Below are 19965 nucleotides of genomic sequence, written 5' to 3'. Positions count from 1 at the left end.
GGTTTTGGTCAATTTTGGATGTTTTTCACACCTTTTTAAAAAACATGAATTATTTATTTCACTTGAAAAATGGGTGTTTTTGGCCCAAAAGCATGGACTATAGCCCATGGTTTTGGTGAATTTTGGGTGTTTTTCACACCTTTTTCAAATTTATGCATTATTCAAAGTAATTCGAAAATGGGTCATTTTTAGCCAAAAAGCATGGACTATAGCCCATGGTTTTGATGAATTTTGGGTGTTTTTCACACCTTTTTCAAATTTATGCATTATTCAAAGAAATTAGAAAATGGGTCGTTTTTGGCACAAAAGCATGGACTATAGCCCATGGTTTTGGTCAATTTTGGGTGTTTTTCACACCTTTTTAAAAAACATGAATTATTTATTTCACTTGAAAAATGGGTGTTTTTGGCCCAAAAGCATGGACTATAGCCCATGGTTTTGATGGATTTTGGGTGTTTTTCACACCTTTTTCAAATTTATGCATTATTCAAAGTAATTCGAAAATGGGTCATTTTTGGCACAAACGAATGGACTATAGCCCATCGTTTTCTTTAGTTTTGGGTGTTTTTCACACCTTTTTCAAATTTATACATTATTCAAAGAAATTCGAAAATGGGTCATTTTTGGCCCAAAAGCATGGACTATAGCCTATGGTTTTGGTCAATTTTGGGTGTTTTTCACACCTTTTTCAAATTTATGCATTATTGAAAGAAATTCGAAAATGGGTCATTTTTGGCCCAAAGGCATGGACTATAGCCCATCGTTTTCATTAGTTTTGGGTGTTTTTCACACCTTTTTCAAATTTATACATTATTCAAAGAAATTAGAAAATGGGTCATTTTTGGCCCAAAAGCATGGACTATAACCCATGGTTTTGGTCAATTTTCGGTGTTTTTCACACCTTTTAAAAAAATATGAATTATTTATTTCACTTGAAAAATGGGTGTTTTTGGCCCAAAAGCATGGACTATAGCCCATGGTTTTGATGGATTTTGGGTGTTTTTCACACCTTTTTCAAATTTATGCATTATTCAAAGTAATTCGAAAATGGGTCATTTTTAGCCAAAAAGCATGGACTATAGCCCATGGTTTTGATGGATTTTGGGTGTTTTTCACACCTTTTTCAAATTCATGCATTTTCCAAAGAAATTCGAAAATGGGTCATTTCTGGCCAAAATGCATGGAGTATAGCCCATGGTTTTGGTCAATTTTGGATGTTTTTCACACCTTTTTAAAAAATATGAATTATTTATTTCACTTGAAAAATGGGTGTTTTTGGCCCAAAAGCATGGACTATAGCCCATGGTTTTGATGGATTTTGGGTGTTTTTCACACCTTTTTCAAATATATGCATTATTCAAAGTAATTCGAAAATGGGTCATTTTTGGCACAAACGAATGGACTATAGCCCATCGTTTTCTTTAGTTTTGGGTGTTTTTCACACCTTTTTCAAATTTATACATTATTCAAAGAAATTCGAAAATGGGTCATTTTTGGCCCAAAAGCATGGACTATAGCCTTTGGTTTTGGTCAATTTTGGGTGTTTTTCACACCTTTTTCAAATTTATGCATTATTGAAAGAAATTCGAAAATGGGTCATTTCTAGCCAAAATGCATGGACTATAGCCCATGGTTTTGGTCAATTTTCGGTGTTTTTCACACCTTTTAAAAAAATATGAATTATTTATTTCACTTGAAAAATGGGTGTTTTTGGTCAAAAAGCATGGACTATAGCCCATGGTTTTGATGGATTTTGGGTGTTTTTCACACCTTTTTCAAATTTATGCATTATTCAAAGTAATTCGAAAATGGGTCATTTTTAGCCAAAAAGCATGGACTATAGCCCATGGTTTTGATGGATTTTGGGTGTTTTTCACACCTTTTTCAAATTTATACATTATTCAAAGAAATTAGAAAATGGGTCGTTTTTGGCACAAAAGCATGGACTATAGCCCATGGTTTTGGTCAATTTTGGGTGTTTTTCACACCTTTTTAAAAAACATGAATTATTTATTTCACTTGAAAAATGGGTGTTTTTGGCCCAAAAGCATGGACTATAGCCCATGGTTTTGATGGATTTTGGGTGTTTTTCACACCTTTTTCAAATTTATGCATTATTCAAAGTAATTCGAAAATGGGTCATTTTTGGCACAAACGAATGGACTATAGCCCATCGTTTTCTTTAGTTTTGGGTGTTTTTCACACCTTTTTCAAATTTATACATTATTCAAAGAAATTCGAAAATGGGTCATTTTTGGCCCAAAAGCATGGACTATAGCCTATGGTTTTGGTCAATTTTGGGTGTTTTTCACACCTTTTTCAAATTTATGCATTATTGAAAGAAATTCGAAAATGGGTCATTTTTGGCCCAAAGGCATGGACTATAGCCCATCGTTTTCATTAGTTTTGGGTGTTTTTCACACCTTTTTCAAATTTATACATTATTCAAAGAAATTAGAAAATGGGTCATTTTTGGCCCAAAAGCATGGACTATAACCCATGGTTTTGGTCAATTTTCGGAGTTTTTCACACCTTTTAAAAAAATATGAATTATTTATTTCACTTGAAAAATGGGTGTTTTTGGCCAAAAAGCATGGACTATAGCCCATGGTTTTGATGGATTTTGGGTGTTTTTCACACCTTTTTCAAATTTATGCATTATTCAAAGTAATTCGAAAATGGGTCATTTTTAGCCAAAAAGCATGGACTATAGCCCATGGTTTTGATGGATTTTGGGGGTTTTTCACACCTTTTTCAAATTCATGCATTTTCCAAAGAAATTAGAAAATGGGTCATTTCTGGCCAAAATGCATGGAGTATAGCCCACGGTTTTGGTCAATTTTGGATGTTTTTCACACCTTTTTAAAAAATATGAATTATTTATTTCACTTGAAAAATGGGTGTTTTTGGCCCAAAAGCATGGACTATAGCCCATGGTTTTGATGGATTTTGGGTGTTTTTCACACCTTTTTCAAATTTATGCATTATTCAAAGTAATTCGAAAATGGGTCATTTTTGGCACAAACGAATGGACTATAGCCCATCGTTTTCTTTAGTTTTGGGTGTTTTTCACACCTTTTTCAAATTTATACATTATTCAAAGAAATTCGAAAATGGGTCATTTTTGGCCCAAAAGCATGGACTATAGCCTATGGTTTTGGTCAATTTTGGGTGTTTTTCACACCTTTTTCAAATTTATGCATTATTGAAAGAAATTCGAAAATGGGTCATTTCTGGCCAAAATGCATGGAGTATAGCCCATGGTTTTCATTAGTTTTGGGTGTTTTTCACACCTTTTTCAAATTTATACATTATTCAAAGAAATTCGAAAATGGGTCATTTTTAGCCCAAAGGCATGGACTATAGCCCATCGTTTTGATGGATTTTGGGTGTTTTTCACACCTTTTTCAAATTTATACATTATTCAAAGAAATTAGAAAATGGGTCATTTTTGGCCCAAAAGCATGGACTATAACCCATGGTTTTGGTCAATTTTGGATGTTTTTCACACCTTTTTAAAAAATATGAATTATTTATTTCACTTGAAAAATGGGTGTTTTTGGCCCAAAAGCATGGACTATAGCCCATGGTTTTGATGGATTTTGGGTGTTTTCCACACCTTTTTCAAATTTATACATTATTCAAAGAAATTCGAAAATGGGTCATTTTTGGCCCAAAAGCATGGACTATAGCCCATGGTTTTGATGGATTTTGGGTGTTTTTCACACCTTTTTCAAATTTATACATTATTCAAAGAAATTAGAAAATGGGTCATTTTTGGCCCAAAAGCATGGACTATAGCCCATGGTTTTGATGGATTTTGGGTGTTTTTCACACCTTTTTCAAATTTATGCATTATTCAAAGAAATTCGAAAATGGGTCATTTTTGGTCCAAAGGCATGGACTATAGCCCATGGTTTTGGTCAATTTTCGGTGTTTTTCACACCTTTTAAAAAAATATGAATTATTTATTTCACTTGAAAAATGGGTGTTTTTGGCCAAAAAGCATGGACTATAGCCCATGGTTTTGATGGATTTTGGGTGTTTTTCACACCTTTTTAAAAAATATGAATTAGTTATTTCACTTGAAAAATTATTGAAAAAACCAGTTATTCGTAAATGAAATTTATCATTTCTATTGTGTGGTAGGAATGGTCTTGGCGACTGAAACACTGGTAAATACAATAGTTGTTATATTTTAGACACTTTCTTCAATGGTGACCCGAACTGGTGACCCTATCTAGAATAAAGATGCAGGATATCCTTCTACTCAACAGACCAGAATATTGTAAGAAAATGTTTTATTTTGTTTTGTGTTATATAATTTGTCCTTTTACAAAAATGTTCTTTCCTCTAAAAAAGAGACAGTTCTTATTCAGAGAGATGGTGATTACTTTTGACAAAGTATAATATAGCATTGAAAAAATAAATCTTAGATAAGCACTGTCCTGCTTTATTTGTCCTGGCAATATCATAATCTCCTACAATTTCAGGAACATTCCTACTAAACTTCTACTTTAGTAACTGATCGTACTAGGATATCATTATTGAGCAGTGCCCTGATTTAAAGGGTATACTCCAAGTGTGGTATATCCAATTGACTATTTTTGATGGTTCACAGCAGACAAGATCTTACATCTTGCCATATCTTGTGCCATTGTACAAGACATCTTTTCATGGTATATCTAGTCTCATTCAGTAAGTCTCTCTAGAAATCATGACTTTTTTGACTTTGGAGGCAAGGCAGGAGGTTTCAAGTCATCATCAATGACAATTGCTGGATCAATAACCTGAGATGATCGAGGCGGAAGAGGTGGAGGACCATTGGAAGAAGAAGAAGGGCTTCTGAGTGGATGCCGAGGGGGTAGTGGTGGGGCTTCTGTCTTAAGTTCTTCAGGGGGAGGTGGTGGTGGTGGACGTATTGGCATTCTGATTGGCTTGTGAGGAAATTCTGGTGATTCTTTTAATTCTCCAATGTTACAATTAACAAGAGGCATGGAGTTAATTCTTTTTATTGGTGTAACCTCGGGCAGAGGCCGATCCTCAACTACTGAAACAGTTCTCTGTTTAGCTGGTCGTGGAGGTAAGAGAGGTGGTAATGGGGGTGCAGTAGCTTCTTCTTGACTAGCAAAATGTTCAATATTTTCATAATCTGGATCATGTTCATCCAGGAGGGATTCTGGGATAAGTGGGGTACTGTTGCTTGGGGTGAATGTGTTGGGAGAGAGTGCTGGTCTTGAAAGGTGAAATGTTGAAGTTGATGTAGGAGTTGATGCCTCACCATAATCAGCATTGAAAATCGAAGATGTAGACACAGTTCGTTTATTAAGAGTTGACTGGGAACTGATTGAGAGTCGTGACAGCAGGAAGCTTGGCTTGGTACCAGGCGACTTGAGTGGGATTTCTGTTACACGTGGCTATAAAATAATAAAGTAAAAGATTGGCATCACAACTAAAAAAGAATGTGTCATCCGAGTAATACAGTCAGAACCATATCTCTTAGGGTTCTTCAAAACCACCCAAATATATTTACAAATTCGAAAAGTGTTTTCCATATTAAATACTTACAAACTTCAGTGCCTGTTTACTGTTTCTGGGCTCAATTTCCAAGGACAGTTTATACAAATAGTCAGCCATTTCCTTTTCATCTCTACCTTCAAGTGGATCTAAGTTTTCCAAGTATTCCTACAAACAATCATGTATCAAAGATTAGTCAACCAACATGCTTGATTTGTATAGGAATAAAGAGGTGTTCTTACTTTAATGTTCATATCTGATGCCAGACAATAAGGCTGGTTCTGGTACTGCTGAATCTCACCCGTTATTTCAGCTACTTTCCTCCTTAAATAAAACAAATGTAAACCGATGTAAATAATGATGGTCAGAAAATGTTTTAATAAATGTTGTATGGTGTCCGTAAAATGTGGGTAGGGTACTAGAAGGGTGTTGGTAGGTTGTAAGTAGGGTGTTGGCAGGTGGTCAGTAGGGTGTTGGTAGGTAGTCAGTAGGGTGTTGGTAGGTTGTCAGTAGGGTGTTGGTAGGTGATCAGTAGGGTGTTGGTAGGTGGTCAGTAGGGTGTTGGTGGGTGGTCAGTAGGGCATTGGTTGCTGTTAATAGGGTGTTGATGCTGGTCAGTAGGGTGTTGATGGGATGTCAGTAGGGTATTGGTAGGTGGTCAGTTAGGTGTTGGTGGGTTGTCAGTAAGGTGCAAGTGGGGTGTCTGTAAAGTGGGATGAGTGTATGGCATCAGTTAAGTGTGGACAGTAGGGTATTTACTAGTAGATGGTTTATTTATAATATCTTTACCTTTTACTGAAGTTAATAATTCCTTCAGGATAGTTGGGTAAAAAATCAGGGTTTCCATCCTCAATCTTTAATATGTTTGACATATACATTCCTTAAATAATAGTATAAACATGAAAGGTAAATATTACAAGTCACCTGATGGATGAACCTGATAAATGTTATATAAGATACCTACCAAAGAAAGGAACACACGGAGGATTGATGGAACGAAGTTTTTCAATGTATTTCTTGTAATGATCACTTGTCAGTTCTTTTGCTTCATCCAGGATTTGTTGTCGTTTGGTTGATAATTCCTGTCAAAACAAACAAAATGAAAATTGGGCAACAAAAAGATGCTGTAGACAAGTTCTATGTTTATGGAGTAAAAACATGTTCTGTGATATAACATACTGGGAGCTGTAGAGCAGGAGGGAAGCAAGCTTAAACAACATTGTCTCTGTCCTCTTATAAACATGGTATGCAGCAATCTGCTGGTGTGTTATATCTCAAATATTTTATGATGAGTATTACAAACTACTGACAATAGCACCAATACTTACTGCAAATGTATGCTGCAATCTGTAAATTGGTGAAGAATTCAGGGCACTAACTACTTCTAATATTCCATTAAAATTATTCAGTTCTTGAAAAACCTAACGAAGAACAAAACAACTGATGAAAGAGTGCAATATTCTTTCCTCCCCTCACTCTTCCCATTTTTCATTTTATTTTTCCCTTCTCATTTCCTTCTCCCACACCCAATTCTTTTCTCTCTTTTACCCTCTTTTCTTCTTCTCATCTTACTCCCTCACTTTCTTTTCTCCTCTTTCCATTTTATCATCTCTCTCTTCCCATCCTTTCCTTTCTTCCTCCATTTTCTCCACTCTTTATCCCAAGTCACCAATACACCAAGATACACTAGTTACAATGAGAATATTCATAGATGGTCTTACACTTAAAATATCAATGATTCTTCTAAGTACAGCAACCCTTTCCTCCAGGTTAGCCATCTCACAGAGACTCTTTTCGAACCAGAGGGTGATGTTGTTCGTATGGTGGATCATTTTCAGTAGGTTGGGTGACGTGATATGTTTTTGATCCTCTTTTGTCCATACACTGCCGACTAATTCTGATGGCTTGACCGCTCTATTATAAAGAATAACAGGCGTAGTAACCATTATGTCATGTAATAACAGTTAAATCATTGGCTTCCCATTGACTGTATTTGATATTCCCACTCAAAAATGCCTATAGGGGATATGGATTAAGACATCCCCCCCCTTTCATTGGAAAAGTTGGATGTGGTCAATGCACACATACCTGTAGAGTTCTGATTCTATTATGGTTAAATGACGAGCAATCTCAATAGGATGAAGCTGAAATAGCAAAAACAATAATCGATCTCAGTATTATTACTTCAAGTAAACATTGCAAATATTTCCATTTTGAATTACCGTCAGGATGTCAAACTTGTCAATATCTCTAGACAAGTGCCATTCGATGGGAGGCGGGTCCTTCTCAAACGTGATTTCTGGAGCAGAATTTTCACTAAGACTGCTCTGAAATATGCAAACAATAAAGCTGTCGTGAGCATTTAACAGATTATTAAGCAAGTAGCCTGAAAATGAATATTGTGTACTATCAATTAACTAGATCGTATGGTGGCACAAAGTACCACCCCAATGTACTGCTATGCACACTATAAAATATCCACATGTCTCATAGAGGGATCTAAACTTCCAAAGGAAAGGGGGTTTGAGAAAGGCATCTTTTGAAGTTCCTCCCAGACACATAGGTGGGGGTGGGGGTGGGGTGGGGAATGCTCAAGTCAGGTATATTATGAAGTTTGATACACAAAAATATACAAAGGTATCAGAAGGTTCAAATTTTTCAGAGAAGGAAAGTATAGGTGCAATAACATTCTTGTTTCAAAACGTTTGGAATATGGGCCGGGTCAGGATGAGTATCAGACATTATACAGGTGTTAACATTTTGTTCAATAACAAAATGTTTTTTTGACGTTATTACTGACCTTCCTACTGATAACCTTGTTAATGGATTCCACCCATCGCCTCATTGCTTTGCCATTTACTTCTGACAGGAAGATTTCTAGCTTCTTCAGCAACTGCTTGTCTCGCTCAAAATCATAGAAGTGCTGATCTACCCAGTGACGGATGGCATTTAAAACCCTGTTACCAGGAGAAAAGAGTTAGAGATGTCTGGTTAACAGATGTGATGGTGTTGTTTCTTGACATTCTAATTCTAATCATGTAGCAAATGAAGGTTAGAAGGCAATATTTATATCAAGATTGAATCAATACCTACCTCAGTTGAACTGGTTGGGCATATTCTTTTCTAAATCTTTTTAAATCTTCTCTCAGCACGGGCTGTCCTCGTGCCATGGCCTGACGATCCTCTTCACTTGGTGGAGGTTCAGGAATCTTAAATGTGACAATTGTTAAAAAAAATATGCTCTACTTTACGTTGGAATCTATTAGAAAATGATAAATCAGTAATGAACAGTGTTGACCCCCCCCCCCCCCCGCAGGAATAAAATATTATTGATCATTAAAGGATATCTATCTATTAGTAGGTCCAGCAGTTCTCTTGGCTTACAGAATGACCGATATGTTGTCAAGAAGGTGCGCACAAATGTAGGATCTGAAACAAATGAGATGAGTTTGTTATAGCACTGTGGTACATCTATCAACCCATATCTATCTAGAGCAGCAGGTTTAACCATCCCCTCCCCCCCTGATATACAGTACCCACATACATACCAGCATACTTGTGGTGAGTCAGTCTTTCTATTAACTTGATTAAAGTTCCTCCCCTTATGACAGGTGCCACAGAATTCTGGAGAAGAAACATGTCAAACATTCAACGAGACTGTTAGCTGACTTGTGTCTATTACTGGTCATACTTACTCCTTGTCCTTCTTCAAACACAATATTGTCTTCTGCATCTTCAACCGCAAAACTACAACCACATAAATTACAATTAGTATTACATAATGGTCTAAATAAGTATTACAACCAATAGCAGAGTAGTTGAATTGTTTACCAGTATTCATCAGGATTGGGTATTCTTAGTGGGATAGCCTTTTCTTCCTCCAGTAACATGTGATCCAGTAACCGATCCAATGTACTGCAAGTACAAGATAAAGTAGTATGATATTATTCCATGTTCCAGTAGAATGACTGTTTAATGATGTCATAACAACATCTTACCTTCTCATGTGTAGTGTCATCAACATGGCCATCCATTCATTCTTTTCTGTCTCATTTTTACAGATAAACAAGGCTTTCAGCTGATCACGTTCAACCACCTCAAATGCATTTTTAACATCTAATGGCAATAAAAAAGAAGTTGAGAAAAATAATCAACCAATGACTAAACAATTGAATCTTGGCTTATCTCTTTGGCAACCAACTTTAGCCAGTGAGAGAAAGTAAATATAAATAATGTATTTACCTTCGGTGTCATCTAAATCATTGATTTCAGCTTTCCTCAGGAAATACTTTTCCTTTAGTCTGTACTCTGGGGAATTCTGTCCAGACAATGAGTGCCTTGTGTTCTGAAACAGTGTGGTGTTAAACAATAAGAAGCTGGCAGTAACTCTGAAGCATGGGGGGCTGAACGTCTAGCTATGGGTTACTGTCATAGACTATTGGAACTCTTGATAAAGTGGGAGGCAAAGAGGAAGTTTACAATATCGAAAGAGGAGGTAGAAAGACTCAAGACAGAAGAGAGAACAAAGGTATAAATTTTGTAGAGCCAAAAAAGATACAAGGTTAATAGCAATTATACTGACAATAGTATTACCTGCTTACAGCATATTAATAGACCATCTAAAAGAAACACATATCTCTCTGTATACTAAACAAAACAAACAATATCATCATCATCAATAGAGAGTTATGCAAATGTATTTATTTAATAGCAGATATTAGAGTTACACTCTATTATTGCCTTGAAACAATTTTTATACATTTATTGTATTGATCCAAAATGTTTTGGCTTGAAAGAATTTGTCGATGGCAATGATGTATAACTCTGATAACGCTGACTTATGGTTGGTCAAGAGTTTTAGATGCTGAAATATTATAGAAAAAGGTTTGCGTACCTTTTTATTAGGATGTAATTTACCAAGCATTCCCTCTGCAAAAAAAAAAACAAACAATAAGTCAGTTGCCCTACAAGAATTAAAAATGGTGCAACAATGATATTACTTGCCTTTGAGGATTTCTGTGCAAGTCTGGGAAATATCTTTACCCTAAAAGAACACCCACAATCAATATCAATAATGAATGATTATCATCAACAGTCATTAATGATTACAGTCTATCTGTCTGACCATCTGTCTGTCTGTCTAACAATATGACACTGACCTCCCAGCCATCAATGTTTCTTTGCAGCTCATTCATCACAGAAGCTGCAGACTTCAAAATTCCAGACTTTCTTTTCTGTGCTTTACTGAATTTATCCCTACAACAACAACAAGTTAAATATACCTCTGTTATAAGGATTTGATTCAAGCTTAGCACACAGTACATTGTAGTCAGAGTAGATTTATATTAGTGTGACTATAGTGTGACTAGACTATAATATATCCACAACAAGCATTCATTGAACCAATAACACACATTGTCATGGTTATTAAAAGGATATATATTATACATACTCTTTTTTCTTGAGCATATTCCCGATGATCCTTTCCATGTTTGCTTGAAACAAACTCTGAGAACTCTGGACCTAATGCCAATAGAATCAATGGATAGATTTAGTGATGGTTATAAATAAGAAGTGACGTCAAATCCCTAGCCAAGAGTACAGTACAAGAATCCATATCAAGGGTACACACCTGTTCTAAGCTCTCTAGATCAAACTCATCAGGGCTTGTCTTCTTCAGCAACTGTTACACATGTAAATATGAAAATAAATGTCAAGAACTATAACAAAATGATCAGCAAGGATATTAAATTTCTGTAGCCTTGATATATGAAAGTAACTTAATTGTCATGAGTAACTTTGAACTTGAACTTGAACTTGGGTTTGTTTACATGCCACATTAACTTTCGTTACTTAATGCTAATTACAAGTTCCACTTAAACACACAGATACAATGTTTCTTCAAAGAATTGGGGTTGATGATATAAAATCGAATTACACACACACTTGCATTTCTTAAAGTCAAATAGTTATAGTATAGTATGTGTTTATAAAGCACATCCTTACCTTGATTAAATCAAAGTAGTGCATGCAGTGTTGTAAAGGTATCATCAACAGTTTTGGCAAACAGTACTGCACAGTTTCTTTGAACCGCGACCCTTTACTCTAAACAAGACGATCATAATCATCATAATATTTCAGTTTAATGTAACAATAACCCGTCATGTAGTTGGAAGGGAAATTAAAGAATTCTTTGCTTACAGGACAATCATGCAATGGAAATCGCAAGAACATTTTTCTCCTAAAATTCCTACTCCTCAATTAGTTAAGATCATGATCAATTATCTACAGCATCATAATGTAATGTTCAATAAATAGCGCACTTAAAAAGTAAGAGAGAGTAACGGCTAAATAGTGTTATAACAGCCTTTTGTTTTAGACATGTTGGCATTATTGCTAGCAAAATAATTTTAGCCATCTTACCCTGAAATACTCTGCTACTTTTGGTCTTGCTAACAGCTCATACAGTTTGCCTCCAATCCCAAGATGTCGGTACATCTTACTGGTAGACTCCATTTGCTCCTTGGCAAATTTCTCATACACTTCAAACTCATTTCCCTTCCAGGAAAAAATAACCAATGATCATTGGTTTATAATAATATAACTAATAAGTATTTATAAAATATTATCATCATCAAAGCTGGAGTCATGGAAATGATATATCTTTATAGGAATCTCTTTTAGTGGCACAAGATATTTTCATCCTAATTACCAATACCTCTAGTGAGTATTCAGTCTCATGACGATAACTTATTGATGTGCTTTGCATATCCAGGAGTTAAAAAAGGATACCACACAAGTGGTACATGCCATCTGTATCGCAGCGTGAGACCCGTGCCTAAGTGCCGTAAATATGTCTGTTAAGTGGACACTTGAAGTATAACTGTACACAATACAACACTGTATTGTGATACTAACAAAACTGATTAACATTATGCTGATGCTCACCTCAGCCATATCTTCAAAACATGTACCGATAGCAGGAGATTTTCCTTCATCCGCCACCTCTATAGCTGCTTCCAGGAGACCATAGAAAGACACAGAGAAGTCATAGATATCTGTGATGTTACTGAAAACCTTATCAATGTCCTGAAAACAATGATGGAGAACAGACTTTTACATTAGGCAATTTTGAAATTATATTAACAACAAAAAATAACATCAATGGAATAGGTAGTGGAGTACCTCTTTTGTAAACAAATCCTTGGCTTCAACAAACGGGGCTCTGAATACCTGGGTAAATATAGAGAAAGATATATATTACTTCCACCAATCAAAACTGTAACAGCTTGAAAGGTAGCGTTTCAGATCTGTTGTAACTAATTAGGATTAATATATGCTCCAGTCTGGCTTCATTTGAATAGAATTTGTACATAAATATTGAACTGTTTCAAAGATTAAAACATGTTGACATATCTTACAAAAACAGAAATACGTACACATCAGACATTATGACCCAATATCATTGTTATCATTGCTACTAGATTAGACATCAATGTGAAATGTTATGTAACTGAAACAAATGAGCGCAGCAAAACTAGCCAGACCTTGTTTACATCAGTCAAAGATTTGGCTGCTGTCCAACAATAGAACAGAGCTATAGACTTCCTGTTAATAAATAGTTCTAATAATAACAACACTACATACCTTGATGATCATGTTTAGGTCTCTGATATATTTAGCTTCTGCGATTATCATTTCTTTTACCACTTCATCGTAAGTTAGAAGTTCCTGATTATCATTGGTCTACGAGAGCAAAGATACATGATGATTTATGTTCATGAGGACATTTAGGAAAGAATGAAAGCTTGCGGTTTCACTTTCAAGAGAGTGTATCAATCTGGGTAATGGAGACGATAATTATTTCATATCAAACATTAAATTGAACCATGAAGGAATGAATAAAACAGACTTTCTTAAGAATTGAAAAAAAATAAAAACAAGCAAAGTGTGTTTGCAATAAAGTATTATAACTAATTTAGAATTATGTTAATCATTTAACTAAACAATACTATAATGAATTGTCTTGCAGATATGACATTAATGGCTACGTCTTGTGACCTCCCTGGAGATATTCAACAGGAATCATGTCAAGATTTTCCTTCTTTTGCAACTTAAATTTAAAACAAAGAAAAAATTCCTATATTTTTAAAAATAACTAGTGAATACACTGAGGTTCAAGAAACTAAATCTGTCCTGGAATTATAATTTATACCTGCAGTATGGATATACATGTTTTATGTCGTACTTTATCAATTTAATGCTACTTGTTACTTGGGTAAACTAGAGTACTAAGGTACTAACTGCACATAATATCATATCATGCGATAAATATCTTGATGAGCAAACATTAGCTCTGTTAATTCAACACCTGGAGCTGCATTAAAATAACATAAAAAGTGCAAATTTTATGATGAAGATTTTGAAGGTGTCATTACTGAATGCAACTCAAAATCATAATACAGTGAATGTTATTTTAATAAATACTTTCTTTAGTTAGTTTGTACAAAAAAAGCTGAGGTTTCATTTCCAGGCTCACCATTCTGTAAAGTGAGTGCAACAAGTTGTAAAGTAGCTTAACGTTTAACGAAGAACCCACCCTTAGAAAGATATACTGTGCAGGTAATCTTTTCTTGTATCCTTGCTTGGAAGTCTTGCTGAAAATCAAGGTACCTTTTCTGCGTAGACGGTGACAAACTCTTGAGGAAGCCATGTTTACTTCCTTTGTAACAGGGTTGTTCTGCACTTGTTTAAGTACAGTGCTGAAACCCCATAGATTTGAGCAATGCCTTAACATTACATTTTAAATACATCAGGATCATTATAAAAACATTCTCTCAATATACTTGAAGCTCTCCAAACTTGCAGTTGGATTCTTTCTTATATTATCAGAAACAGAGTAAAGACAACCAATTAACACCTTGTATAGCCCTCAAATTGTTAAAATGGAATAATTATCATGTGGTAATGTATATGAATATAAACAAATAAAAAATTATGATCAACAGCAAATGTCTAAACAGGAATACAACTACCATATGAATTAATATAACATTATAATAAAAACAAATGTAGCTTTCGGTTAATTTTTTTATATTTTCTCATAATCATGAGATAATTTTGATCTTGTTGCATGACTTTTCTGTGGCCATGAGGTTTCGTGGTGGTCAAAGGTTCAATCATAATTGCTAATGATCATCTATTTTTGAAACCTTCCTAAAATAGTTCAATTCAAGTATAATGTTTCTTCAAAACAAAATGCTACTTTTCAAAGGTTTGTAAAATATATTTACGACAGTGAAAAATTAGTTTTTGAATTATGCATGACAAATAACATATTCAAGACACTTTTGGTCACATCAAGACGTGTGTTAAATGAAATAAATAAATGAAAATAAAAACTATTGAATAAAGAAATGTTTTATTTTTCTTATAAAAGTATAAGGCAACAAAAGATTTCCATTCTAAAAAAAAACTAAAAAGCTTTTCACTGTCGTATCACAGCATGGGACAATCACAACAGGGCTAGGCTCCAAACTAAGTGAAAGCCCAAAGATCGAATTAGAATTTAGAAGTTGATTTTTGAGGAGGGAGATAAACCAGAGAACCCGGAGAAAAACCCTCCTCATCATTTCAGAATGGAACATAATTTCATGTGTACATACAGGATGATTTTAAGAAATCGTAAGTCAAGGATTGTGGTTTAACAAGTCATTCTATATTATTATCATTCTAATTTCACATCTGTTAACTTGGTCTACCTGTCATATGGCTTTCAAACCATGAGATAAGCATCTCTTAGGGACGAAACAAAGCATCTCCATAAAAAATTATATTATAGCAAATCAGTACTAACTTGTAGTTTGCCAAGTGATTTATACAAGCCGTGAGAGAAGGTTCAGAAAATATCTTTAATACAGATACTAATTATCATGACAAAGAACCATTTCAGACAATCAACAAGTAAACTTAAAAAGATGAGTTTCAAGAAATGACTGAAATGGGAAAATGGATGGTATAGAAAATATGAATAATACGAATATGAATAATTAAGAATAATAATTATCTTACAAATCTAGAAATAAATTTTAAAAAGAACCACTTAATTCTTCCTAAATTTTCACTCAAAAATGTTTCTATAATTAATATAATATATAAGAATTCTGCAAATTATTAAGCTGGCAGGTTAATTAGATTAGGATAAAAGATTCTTAGTTTAGTAAAGAATGCTAGTAGCAATCTCATGATTTAGAGTCAGTCTTACAGCCCTCTTATACCTTTGGATAGAAACCAACATGCTTCATCCCGACCAATCAGAACAAATAAAATGATAATCAGATAAGTAATCCCATGCCTTTACTGCAAAGTTTGCATAATAATATGTAATACAATTTATCATGATTTCAGTTCTATCTGTCTGTCTGTCTGTCACTCACCTCTTCCTCTACAGGTGCTTCTACATCATCTGGATGAAACATGTACATCAATACCTGTTTGCATAGAAAAATGCTATCCTTATAAATAATATGAGGAAACAAACCTTCACATGCCACTTGGAAGTGTCAAAATATTCACAAATAGCAATGATAAACAAAAGAATACACAACTCAAACAACAATAATAATGAAGGGTGGTTCTCATATAGCGCATTTATAAACCTTGAAATTTCACAGACTATCAATTTAAGTATATTAATATGCTACATAGAAATGAAGAAAGAACAAAGACTTCAACCGAAGTATTAACAGATAGAGGACGGACATAGAGGAAAGTACGAGGGCATACTATGAATATAAATACTGGAAATAACACTTACTTTATCTGCAAAGAGGGCAACCTTAATATCTTGACAAGTAATTTCAATGTGTCTGATATTCTTGACATAGTTGCCAGCAAGCTGGGTAAACAAAAAAGCTATTAGTGATGTAAATATAAACAGTCACTAGGCAGAACCTATCATATAGGAATACAAAATGTTGTAATGATATTTTTTTTGGAGGAGTATGATAAACTATTAAAGAGAAATGTATCGTAGTATCTTGCTAATATGTTCATCTTCCAATCTAACACTTTCCCGTCTATCCAACTACAACTACCTGAATACTTCTGCCAAGGCATAAGATTCAATTAATATCTGTTTCACAAGGACAATACCAAATTACAGACTTTGGACTATGGAACTTTTATCAATTAGTCTGGGTCAAGTCTTTCTGCACATGCTCCAAGCATTATATTTTCTAACCCCAACATCTACTGCATGCAGTCAACATGTTTTAGTCGTGTTGTCAAGGAATGTCTTTTTGGATATTTTAAAGAATGATAAATTTAAGGATATTTATGGGCATTGTTTGCGTGCATTCTTTCATTCATTTATTTTTAGTGAGCACACGCTCATCATGATGACATCATTCCAATTGGTTCTTCGTATGCTTTGATAACAAAATATCAAGAAAACGTCTTTAATCTCTTATAGCTCTAAAATAAAGTCACAGAACCCCATTTTTTACATCATTTTTTTGAAAGTACTTTATGATACTCAATATTAGAGGACAAATTAAAAAAATCTGACATGGGAACAAATTAAAATTACATATTTTGTGTATAATAATTGGAATAGAATTTCATGTAATGCGAAGGCATTATATATACATTATATATTTTTAATTTTTAACACAAATTTCAAATGCTAACTAGTAATTTGGTTATTTTCTAGACTTCTGTAAAAAATGAGGAAAATCAATCATTTTTTTAAAGTAAAATATATATTACGTTGTTCACACATTTTTCCCAAAAAAAGGGTGAACTTACACACATTTTGACAGCTAAACGAATTTGGGGACCCCATTTATTAAACATGATAAGACAATGAACAAAATTTATTTTTTGTGTATAAATTACATATATTTTTGTAATGAAAAGTATATTTCTGTAATCAAAATTGATCTAGAAAAGGGCTAAAAAAAGTGTACATTCATCTGATGACATAATACGCTAGAGGTTTAATTATAATCAACCAATCAGAATACAGGATTCTGAAGGATGGTTAAAAAGTCATAATCATACACGAGTAGCTGTTGTAAACAGGAAACAAAGGCAGAGTGACAAGAACAGTCACTTTTATTTTCTTGTACTAAGTAAACACTAAAATAGGTATGCAAGCAACTATGATTTGCAAAAAAGATCTTAAATAACTGTTATGACTATTAAAGAGATATGACTCAATCTATAAACAAAACCATGCCAGACTCAATCCTCTAGTTAATACAGCTTGAAATATTTGTTTACACTAGATTTGTAAATCCAAATATTGCATAATTAGCAGAAATATCACTTGTAAACACATGTTCTATATATTCTTATAACAAACAATTGAAATCCTATTAAAACAATGAAGTAAGATCTATAATATAAATGGAGTTGCTTATTGAAAATGTAAGTGCTAGGTAATATCCATGTGGTACCTTGAGTATATCAGCTGAAATGTATTCCATGACAGCAACTATATACAATGACACCTGGTTATCCACCTTGTAGCCCAGAATATCCTGCAAATAACAAAAAACAATATGACTAACATACTAACATTTTCAACGACAGAAATGAAATATCTGTCTAATAGATGAAATTTAACTGTCATATGCTAAAATGTACACAATCATTGCAGTGAAATTGGACTTGCAAAATAGGTTAGTCCTTTATCACAGTGTTTCTAATACCTAGCAGCAAGAAATAACATGTTATAGCCAGTGTAATGGAGTTTATTATCACTACCTTTGGATAGGAAAACTTTGAAATGTTCAGTATAGGAATAAAAGGGAGAAAAGGGAAAAATAAATCACATTTTAGAAAACATATGAATCATTTATTCATAATATGAAAAGGATTGATCTTTATTATTTTAAATTGTATTGATTGCTTTGTACATAAATGCAAGTTTCGAATGTAGCATTATATTATTATTGAAGGGGTGTGTATTCTACAGAATAATGAATTAGATTTCCAAATAAACCAGGGTTCAATAATAAATATTAGGCGTTTTATTCAATAGACATAACAATATACTCAAAGTATCGAGGTTGAGCTAAGTAAATTAACTAGCGATACGAATTTTGAAATAATTGGATAAAAGGTTGAAAGCTACTTCGAAAGTGGTTTCAAACGACTCCCAAGAAAACAGACATTAACCTGGAATAATAAGGTCCTTTACAGACTTAACATAAAACCAAAGAATCCTTTTAAGATCTAGTAAGAACCTTATTTTGATGTTAACAATTATTTAGATTTACCTTAATAAGTGGATGAACCTTGTCTACGGGCAAGATCAATGGATTTTTTTTCTTTCCTTTCTCGATAGCAGATTGCGCGTCTAAGATGGCCCATTTATCAATAGGATCAGGAAATGTTTTTGAGACTCTGTCTTCCACATCACTTATAGTGTGAGGCTGACAAGAACATAAATGATGTAACAAGTGGATAATAAGATCCTCTATGTAATCCAGTGCTTCATCTTGCACATCCAGAGAAGGATGAACATCTTTTTGGACCTAGAAAACCCAACATTCAAATCATTACTATATGAATCACAAGTTTCTAAACCAAAAAATATTTCCCTTTCACCACTGAAAACAGATGGCTAGTAAAGCTGAATGTTTAGTGAATTTGTTCTAAACAGGATCTGTTTAAATAAATCCTACGGCCACTTCCCCTTTCCGAAATACTTTCACAGTGATGAGTGAACATCGACTCGGTACCTTTCGCAAGGGTCCCAATAAAATGCCTTTCCATTTAGATGGATTAAGAGTTTCATCACATTCTGATATAGGCATGATCTCTTTCTCTCTATCTACACGGCATTACAGTCAATATAGTTTAGAGAGAATCAGAACTGTTGAGCCACATCAAAACGTTCCTACATCCGTCCTGTACTGATGTCTTTGACCTTGCTTGCGGGCTGCAAGTTCCCTTTCACAATCCAAGCTCCTCACATCGTGTATAACACCAAAGATTACTACAAATCAAATGAGTAGATACCAGATGAAATACCTAGTCCTACTGATGCCTTAATTTGTGAATATAAAGAAAGTTTGAGGGTAAGAAATGAGAAAATTAAAGCGAAATCGGAAGTTGTTTTCAAAACATCGTAAAGCTTTCGGCAAGTTGGCAGAGGATGTCCTGAACCAGACCTCGCGCGGTCAGATAACCCTGACAAGAAATTGGACACTACTGCCCTTTAAGAAAAAGAGCGATTGTTTTTGCGCATGTGACTATAACATGGTTGGCAAGGTCGTTGGCAAGTATCAATCAGTTTATTGAACCTCATATCACAATATCACAAGGCAGGGCCTAGAGTGTATTTGCCTTTAAGAGCAGAACTGGATGAGAAAAGGAAGGGGGGGAGGAGGGGTGGTGGCCTTGATATTTTTTATAGTGTCCCTTAAAAATAGGGGC

The 19965-nt window shown here is 34.2% G+C and overlaps 1 protein-coding gene across 2 annotated transcripts; it reads right to left on the bottom strand.

Moving 5' to 3' along the window:
* Positions 1 to 4284: 4284 nt before the first annotated feature.
* On the bottom strand, positions 4285 to 19684 carry LOC116302710 (son of sevenless homolog 1). Of its 2 annotated transcripts, XM_031712070.2 has the most exons (33): positions 19269 to 19684; positions 18804 to 19061; positions 17979 to 18062; positions 16334 to 16414; positions 15954 to 16007; positions 13165 to 13263; positions 12703 to 12750; positions 12466 to 12606; positions 11941 to 12075; positions 11524 to 11622; positions 11150 to 11200; positions 10970 to 11040; positions 10677 to 10773; positions 10522 to 10561; positions 10412 to 10446; positions 10111 to 10164; positions 9760 to 9862; positions 9516 to 9633; positions 9349 to 9432; positions 9213 to 9264; positions 9066 to 9141; positions 8865 to 8946; positions 8611 to 8733; positions 8318 to 8474; positions 7740 to 7844; positions 7606 to 7661; positions 7239 to 7431; positions 6846 to 6938; positions 6482 to 6599; positions 6307 to 6397; positions 5760 to 5841; positions 5569 to 5685; positions 4285 to 5417 (listed from the first exon to the last, which is right to left on the bottom strand). In XM_031712070.2, exons 1-33 carry the CDS (start codon positions 19341 to 19343, stop codon positions 4716 to 4718), a joined length of 3774 nt encoding a protein of 1257 aa, XP_031567930.2. In that variant the 5' UTR covers positions 19344 to 19684; the 3' UTR covers positions 4285 to 4715. The 2 variants fall into 2 exon arrangements, with proteins under 2 accessions (XP_031567930.2, XP_031567931.2); XM_031712071.2 differs by lacking the exons at positions 15954 to 16007; positions 16334 to 16414; positions 17979 to 18062; positions 18804 to 19061; positions 19269 to 19684 and adding an exon at positions 14117 to 14297.
* Between the last annotated feature and the right edge of the window lie 281 nt (positions 19685 to 19965).

Source organism: Actinia tenebrosa, unplaced genomic scaffold (assembly GCF_029948245.1).
Source record: "Actinia tenebrosa isolate PJP-AT-01 unplaced genomic scaffold, QUT_ActTen_1.0 PGA_scaffold1__47_contigs__length_23844297, whole genome shotgun sequence".
Classification (NCBI taxonomy): domain Eukaryota; kingdom Metazoa; phylum Cnidaria; class Anthozoa; order Actiniaria; family Actiniidae; genus Actinia; species Actinia tenebrosa.
Note: the sequence above shows the minus strand (reverse complement) of the source record. Positions and strands in the feature narration are given on the sequence as shown.